The 8,704-nt window shown below is 36.2% G+C and overlaps 1 protein-coding gene across 1 annotated transcript; it reads left to right on the forward strand.

Annotated features, from left to right (window-relative positions):
* Window positions 1-702: 702 nt before the first annotated feature.
* LOC136219903 (probable serine/threonine-protein kinase At1g54610) lies at window positions 703-7,905 on the forward strand. Its single transcript, XM_066007485.1, has 7 exons — window positions 703-1,624; window positions 1,872-2,156; window positions 2,238-2,555; window positions 3,788-4,015; window positions 4,863-4,963; window positions 5,351-5,468; window positions 7,310-7,905. Exons 1-7 carry the CDS (start codon window positions 1,247-1,249, stop codon window positions 7,592-7,594), a joined length of 1,713 nt encoding a protein of 570 aa, XP_065863557.1. The 5' UTR covers window positions 703-1,246; the 3' UTR covers window positions 7,595-7,905.
* Window positions 7,906-8,704: the final 799 nt, after the last annotated feature.

Consider the following 8,704-nt stretch of genomic DNA (forward strand, 5'->3'; position numbering starts at 1 on the left):
CTTAAATTAATAAATTTACATGAATTAACTAAATAAAAATTCTCTCTCCTATAATGATTGGAGAAGAAACATTGAAAGCTGAAAAAACACATAAATCAAGATAAAATTTAAATGCTTAGAGATTTTATTGAAAAATGAAAACGACACTTAAAAAAGAATAAATTTTTTTTATCTAAAACGACACTTATTTGAGAATGGAGGGAGTACTATTTTTCATTTAAAAAGTGTTTGATAGTATCAAACAACTAATTGGATAAATAAAAACAAAAATAGAATAAATTACACTTTAGTAATTATATTAAAAATCTATAACCTTATCAAAAAGTATAAAATTCCAACTACTCAATATTTATCCTTACCAACTAATTTATTAATTTTAGCTCTCTTAAATTAAATGAAATTCAGTTTTGGAAAAACAAAAAAGGAAAAACAAATATGAAAACATTTTTCTTCTTTCAGATAAACAAATTTCAATCATTCCCGTTCAGCTCAAACACACATGTCGTCTTCCGATTGGTTATATGTGGTCTTAAGCTAAGAAAACAGGCGTAAGATGTAGCAGCAACAGGCACGTGAGTACCTTAGATCACGTGAGTACCCAACGTGGCCTCTTTTCATTGGATATCTCCTAGTAGGAAATAGAAGGTTCGAAATATCTTATAAAACCCCTAAATAATTAAAAATCTCTACTGTACAAAACTCTACACCATTTTCAGCTGCGCTTTCTCTCTCTAACCCTGAGATAAGAGAGAGAGAGTCAAAAATCAGGAAGACCAGAGAGGTAGATAGAGACCCACCAGCAAAGTAGAAAACAGATCCACACTTTCTCTCTCTAAGTCTAAACATTCTTTCTTTCCCCTTTTTCGAATTTCATTTTTATACACTCTATTATTGAAAAAACTCTCGCAATCTGAAGTGAAGTTGAAGTCCAACTACAATATTAACAGCTGCACCAACAAAGAAGAAAAAAAGCTAGTTTCATTTCAATCTTCACTATTTGTTTTGTGGTTTTGCTTTTCTTCAATAATTTTTTTGGGGTTTTCTCTTTTTTGGACTGTGGGCAACTTCAGAATCATTACTTGCTTTCTTTTTGTCTTCAAAAAGCACTATCTCTTCGATTAGCGTATGCACGTCTTCTTCCTCTAATTAGTCCGTTTTCCCTTTTGCTCAGTTAGGGTTTTGTTTCCCTTTCTTAGTGCAAAAATAATGTGGATTGGTGAAAGGAGAATGTAGTGAGGAATGAGAAATGGGGTGCGTGTTTGGGAAAGAGGTGAGTCCGAGGAAGGGGGTTTCGGTTGAGAGAGAGAGGGAAGGGGAAAGGAGAAGAGAGAAGGAGGAAGTTAGGGTTGGGAAAGCGGAGGAGGAGAGTAATCAGGTGAGTAATGGAGGGGAGAATCAGAAACAGAAAACTGAAGTGGAGGTGGAAGAGGGAGAGGGAAGGGTACGGAGTAAAGGTGAGAGGAAGAGGTCTTCTAGGCCGAATCCGCGGTTGAGTAATCCTCCGAAGCATTTGCAAGGTGAACAGGTTGCTGCTGGATGGCCTTCTTGGCTCTCTGCTGTTGCTGGTGAAGCAATCAATGGTTGGACTCCGCGGCGTGCTGACACTTTTGAGAAGCTTGACAAGGTAACTAACGCCTGTATATCTTTTCAGTTTCTATAGTTGGAATAAATGCCGTTTGCTAATTTTGCTTTAATGTTGAGTTGCCATATTTTGATTGGGTCTTATAAGATGGGAAATAATCAGAGAAAGTGGAGGGTTGATTTCATTTCCTGGATTTAGAAAGGTCTACTTAAAAAATCAGCTTAATTATGCCATGTTTCCATTCATTTTCTGGTACCAATGATGTGTTTGCTTTGTTTAATGTCAACAGATTGGGCAAGGTACATACAGTAATGTATACAAAGCTAGGGACACTTTGACGGGGAAAATTGTTGCACTGAAGAAGGTTCGGTTTGACAATCTAGAACCGGAAAGTGTAAAATTCATGGCGAGGGAAATTTTAATCTTGCGCCGATTGGATCATCCCAATGTTGTGAAATTGGAAGGTTTGGTGACTTCAAGGATGTCCTGCAGTTTGTACCTTGTCTTTGAGTACATGGAGCATGATTTAGCCGGGCTTGCTGCAAGCCCAAACATCAAGTTCACAGAGTCTCAGGTAGTAAGAAAGTTATGCTAATTTTTGTTGCTATTTAGCAGATAATGTGTTGCCTGAATCTTATATGTTAGAATATGGCAGGTTAAATGTTATATGCACCAGTTATTATCTGGCCTTGAACACTGTCATAACCGCCATGTGCTCCATCGTGATATTAAGGGGTCGAATCTTCTTATTGGCAATGATGGAATCCTCAGAATTGCTGATTTTGGTTTGGCTTCATTTTTTGATCCTAATCACAAGCAGCCCATGACTAGCAGAGTGGTTACCTTGTGGTATCGACCCCCCGAGCTCCTTCTTGGGGCTACTGACTATAGTGTGGGTGTTGACCTATGGAGTGCTGGTTGCATTCTTGCTGAACTATTGGCTGGGAAACCTATCATGCCTGGTCGTACTGAGGTAACTTCTAAATCTTTGGTTATTTAGTTTCTACTAGGGCCTTGTTTGGTAAATAGTTTTTGAGGTAAAATTAGAGGTTTGAGTCACTTTAGAGGTTTTGACTAGTCAAAACTCCAATAGTGGTGTTTGGTGAAGAGAGGTTTGAAAGAACTTTTGTCTCCAAAAAAGCTAATTTTGAGAAGGTTGGTTTTATGAGCTTTTCCAATTAGTTTATTGCTCAATCTCTTTTGGAGGACATTTTAACGCCTAATTGCTACCCTTTAACCCCAAATAAAAGTTTTACCATGTTCTTATTTGTCATTTTACACAAACAGCTATTAGCAATCAGCTAAGTTTTTACCAGACAAGTTTACAGAATCAGCTAACCAAAAAGGTAATAAGCTAAGAGCTAAAAGCTAACAGCCATTTGACAAACAGGGCCTATATATTTTTTACCTAAATCATAGAGTTTCTAATGTTACTGATTCATAAATTTTTTATATTGGATAAGTTGTTTTTTTTAGCTAAATAGCACCCAATTCCAGAGTTTAGGGCTTGTTTTTGAGTGTTTAGTGCATTTATTCAGTGCTCATTATTTTCAGGCACTAGTACTAAAACTACCGTATTTTCCTATGGCACTGGCAGATCCTATAATTACAATTTCATATCCTTTCATGAGCTTTGAACCACTGTTCTTGAAATGCACATACTATCCTGTTGAATATGAATTAAACTGTCTTGGTGGGTTTCCTTAAGTTTAAATGCTGTTAGGAGAATTTTGGGCAGTTGTATCCAAGAATATGACTAGTGATGCTCTTTATGGTAAGCTTGGATTACCCGTATCAAGCTTGTTGTATGCTTTGCCTTGTTGGCATGAAATTATTTATAATTCTTTCATTCCCATTTGACAAAATTCTAGGATTATGATTGCTATAGCAAGTCATGCTACTGTAGATTTCATATATATATTCCTTCGAATGAAAGATACATTTATTTAAATGTAGAATACATATTGGATTTCTCTGCATTGAAATTATCATTTAAATAATTTGATTTATTTATACAAGCTTTGGTGATTACTTTGGCTTCATCAGAACTTGTCTGCATGAATTGGAGCTTAATTTGACCTTATGGTTTATGACTATTCTTCATGTTGATATAACTAGTTTTCTTATACAAGAGAGGGAACATTTCCATGAGTTAGGGCTATAATGAATTTTTCTTTTGATGCTTGTATTTATATCATTTCATAGGTGGAGCAACTACACAAGATATTTAAGCTCTGTGGTTCTCCCTCTGAAGAGTATTGGAAGAAGTCAAAGTTGCCACATGCAACAATATTTAAGCCTCAACAGTCATACAAGCGATGCATAACCGAAACATTTAAAGACTTCCCTCAATCATCATTCCCACTAATAGAGACCTTGCTTGCAATTGACCCTGCTGAACGTCAAACTGCTACTGCTGCACTGAAGACTGAAGTGAGTTTTATCTTCTTATGGTGTTTTTTTTTCCTCACTTGTGTTCTCTCTTTCTGGTTCACTTGGAGGCCAAGTATCTGTGTTCGTAATGGCTAAATAGACCTCATCATACTGATGGATGAGGAGATTCTCACTCCCCACATCTTTAAAGGGTATGAGAGACCAACCATGCCCACTTAGCTGTTTAAGCTGTATTTGTTTGTGATGCATATGGAGTGGAGCAGGCGCACCAAAAAGGGTGCGGTTCTTGCTGACACTTCCACCAAGACATTCTGACTCATTCTAAGGCTATTTCTAGATCTATTTCTAAAGTATTTTCTCCTGCCTCATCTTTACTTTTAAGAACTTACTCTGGGGATAGGGTATGATTCAAGCATGCAAGTTGAGGAGATTTTTCATGATTAATACTTACCATGGTTAAATGATGGAACTTCGACCAAGCTCGAGTGCGCTCCCAGCTTATCTTAATGCGCGATTTCTATTCAACGTGTCAAACTTCTATGGTACTATTGTTTATTGGGTTTTTATTTGAAATATTTTCTTTGGACAACTTGGACGTCCATATTATCTGCAATCCAGTAAATTCGACACTGTTAAAGTTTGGCTAGCAATTGAGCATGGACCTCAGGTTTAAAGGTGACCTTTTGGGCCCATGATGAGGGTTGAAAAGGATTAATGACTAACTATACACGGATTCTTAGCAATAGATTTTTGAGCCTCAAATTGGATCACCCTCCTAGGCGAACCCCTACTATTTGGATAACCCAGAATGAGAATATATATATCATTTCGTTTCTGTTTTTGGCATATTATGGTCGTTGGGATTGATTTTTCTCTTGTTTTGCAGTTTTTCACTACCAAGCCCTATGCTTGTGAGCCCTCTAGTCTTCCAAAATATCCTCCGAGCAAGGAGATGGATGCTAAATTACGTGATGAAGAAGCTAGAAGGTTGGTGGCTTAAGTACCTTCAAGCTTTTATTGTTTTTTGAATAGGCTAACCTATATTTTGTTTTCACATATTCCTGTTTTTTTGAGTATGTTAAACTCAAGTAAATCATAATTGTCTGGAAAAGTGTCTCTTCCACATGCGACAAAAGTAGTTTAATTTGGTGATAGTTTACCATATATGTTCACCTTTTCCTTTATTACTCAATCGGCCCTTCACCTGTGTGTCATGGAATGTTTCTTCCTTGCCCTCTTGTATCCTGAACACATGAGATCTTGAAAGTTTTCAAAATTCATACTTACTTTCCCTTATTCGTCTTGTTTATGCCACTATAATTCATATATCTGTCTGCCTTTAAATGTAAATTGTAACAATCTTCATCTCTGCAGATTGAGAGCCGTAGGAAAGGCTAATGGTGATGGCGTAAAGAAATCACGTGCACGGGATCGAGCTGTAAGGGCAGTTCCTGCTCCAGAAGCCAATGCCGAGCTCCAAGCCAATCTTGATGTATGTCAGATAAGCTGCATTTTAACTAACCTTTCTCATGCTTATCTTTTTCTTCTTTGACATGATGGATCTATACATGGGAGATAAATGAATTTAGTTGATTCGATTGATCCACGTAAAAGGAGATCTACCAAAAAATACTATCTGCTAGTTGGACATATCTGATTTTGGTCAACATAAATATGTGCATTCCATATGCCTCATTAGAAGAATCATATGGGAATTTCACTTATTCCCATGAGTAAAATACAACCCCCTGAAAACGTGTATGCTCACACAAGGTATGTTGAAATAATCGAAACCTAAATGATCCACACATTAATATGAGGGAATGACAATGAAATGAAAGTACTTCTCAATGTAGACATGACTATCCACATATCATAAGAACAAAAAATTAATTATGTATGCATGGTTTGCGGGAGATTTATTATAGCTGGCAAGGACATGGCTAGCAACAAGAGCATGGGCCTCTACATTCCATTGGAAAAAAGAAACATGTAAGATCAGTGTACTTGATGTTTTCCATGTTAGGTGCACAGCACAAGAACAACGAATAGTGAACTGTTAAGAGTAGGACCAATTTCTGCAGGAATGTGAGGGAGGTTTCAGATAGTTGAAGATTTTCTGAATAAAAGAAAATTGAAGAGGAAACAGACTGTTTAGAACATAGGCCGGTGTGTTTTCGAATCAGCTAGTGTCGAGCTCACTACGTGCAGTTTTGTCTGAGTATTTACTTCTGATTGTTCTAGGGAAGAATACTATGCTCTAGGCTTCCTTTTCGAGGTGTAAGAGCATCTCCAACTTTGGCTCTTAAGTTAAAATTTGAGGAGGGAGTGTTAAAAATCAGCTCCAACAGCCTCTTAGTGGCTCCTCAAATCACTAAGAGCATCTCCATCCTCTCTATTAATAGAGTGCCTCTTTCCACCTCTTAGTGCCTCCTTAATTCATTTTTTTATTAATAATTTATTATTGTGGAGCCTATCTCCTCTCACTATTGTTAAATATAGCAATAATTAATAATTTTAAGGATAAAATAATAAATAAGGATTGAATATGAGGAGTATTGTTGGAGATGATATGTCTTAGTCACTCTTAATCATTAAAAGTCAATTATTTATATTATTTTTAGAGAGTGCACTAAGAATGGTGCTTTTTGGGATTTTGATAATTTGGTGATGCTTTTTTTTTTCTTTTTTCTTGAAGTGCTTGTCTTGTTTATGTAAATATTCGAGCTCTATACTAACTATAAATAGCGCCATTGAGCGTTGGCAGATAATGGATTTCTGAACAATAGAAAAAAGTTTAAATATCATAGGGGTATCATGAGTAGGGATTCATGGTATTTTTAAGTAAGTAGTCTAAACTGGTATGAAGTATTTACGCATTCTGACAAAGAAATGAGTATTTTCCGGTAGCATGAGTGCCTGACTTTTGACACCTGGCCTGAAGATCATACAGTGCAGTTCTGTCTTCAAGGCCTATAAAATAGTAGGGATGTCAAAATGGTTTATCTTGTCACAATCATGTTATCATATGTAGTCTATATATTCCACATGATTATATATGATATAAATGCAAAAATAATAGTCGTGTCAGAAATTGACAGCCCTATTAAATAGACTTATTGCATAAACAGTTAGGATTGTGATCTAATGCTCATTGACTAGCAATAGGATCACATCATTCTTAGAGTTGCTCTCAGAGGGCAGGCCTTACTTTATGCCTCAAATGATTGCCTTTACAGTGGACAATGCTGCCATAGATTTGGTGCTTATAATCCTTACCTTAAACTATTGTAGTTAATCTTTTCTTTTTTTTCTCCCCTTCTCCTAAAACAGCGGAGGCGTATGATAACACATGCAAATGCTAAGAGCAAGAGCGAGAAATTTCCCCCACCACACCAAGACGGGGCACTTGGTTATCCGTTAGGCTCCACGCATCACATCGACCCCATTTTTGATCCTCCTGATGTCCCATTCAGTTCCACAAATTTCTCATATTCAAAAGCACCTATACAGACTTGGTCCGGGCCATTGTTGGACTCAGCTTCAGGTGGTGCTCCAAGGAGAAAGAAACATAAAGATAAAAACTTGGCTCGGGTAAAAGATAAAGATGGCTTGTAATATAAATTTCTACTTACATGGGAGATAATTCACATGGGGGACGAAAGCTGCAAGCAGATCCTGCCTTACATGATGTATCTGTTCCGGGAAAAGCCAATTGAATTTCAAGGAGAGGTAAAAAAGATATCTTTGTATTAATTTTTCTTATTCCTTGTTCTATTATTTTTGTACTGCAAGAAGTTTTTTCTCCAGTATCTGTATATGTTCTTTTGTTTTTATGTTAAAAAACTGTATTAGGTTAGTTGAAGAATTAATAAATTTGTATTGGGATTCAGATTTTTTTATTTTATTTCAGGTATTCTTTTATGATCTCACTAGTTTCTGAATGTTTTTACTTGGTGCTGGAGAATTTAATTTCCTCTTGGAGTCTGCAGTTTTGTATAGGAAAAAAGCATACTGAAGCTTCAGATCTTTTTGAGTTTTGTTAAGTCTCCTTATATCTTAATTTGACACATTGAGCTCTTAATTGATGATAATTGCATATATGAAGCTCTTGATTATCATGAAAGTCGACTTTGAATATGTAACTCTGTTGATTGAGCAGTATTAATTTCATATGCGTGTACAATCAAAATTTTACCTCCCACTAAAGTGTACAGTCGGTTTTTGTGACGGGTCAACGTTGCCGCGTCATCAATTTGACTAAAATTACTAAAATGTCCCCATCACTCTTGATTATCAATTTTTGGACCTGTTTAGTTTATATACTGTTGCTTTTAGAAAAAATTAACAAACAATAGTTTTCGGCTTAATACATCACCCGTTCCTGAACCCTAAACTTTACAAGTGTTTTATCTGCTCCCTAAACTTGCTTATTTCGTATCATAAGCTCCCTAACTTATTCATAAAAGTAGATTAGCTCCCTGAACTTTGCAAGTATCTCACCAACTCCCTAAACTGGTTTATTTTGTAACAATTAAATACAAGACCATAATACTAACTCTCGATCTTCATCCATTCAATTTCTCAAACCTGCAACACTAACTCTTATAATATGTTGAAAGGTAGGAGAAGCAAAAAAATTACCTCTCGAATAGATGAAGACGTAGTTTTAGAATTTAGGGAACTGATGATAGAGCTGGTGAGACAATTGCAAAGTTCAGGGAATCA

Source organism: Euphorbia lathyris, chromosome 2 (assembly GCF_963576675.1).
Source record: "Euphorbia lathyris chromosome 2, ddEupLath1.1, whole genome shotgun sequence".
NCBI lineage: Eukaryota > Viridiplantae > Streptophyta > Magnoliopsida > Malpighiales > Euphorbiaceae > Euphorbia > Euphorbia lathyris.

Bases quoted from the DNA above. Each gene is read 5' to 3' on its own strand.
- LOC136219903 (XM_066007485.1), top strand. From the start codon at position 1,247: ATGGGGTGCGTGTTTGGGAAAGAGGTGAGTCCGAGGAAGGGGGTTTCG. The intron at 1,625-1,871 runs GTAACTAACGCC...TAATGTCAACAG, and splicing joins CTTTTGAGAAGCTTGACAAG to ATTGGGCAAGGTACATACAG. The intron at 2,556-3,787 runs GTAACTTCTAAA...ATCATTTCATAG, and splicing joins TCATGCCTGGTCGTACTGAG to GTGGAGCAACTACACAAGAT.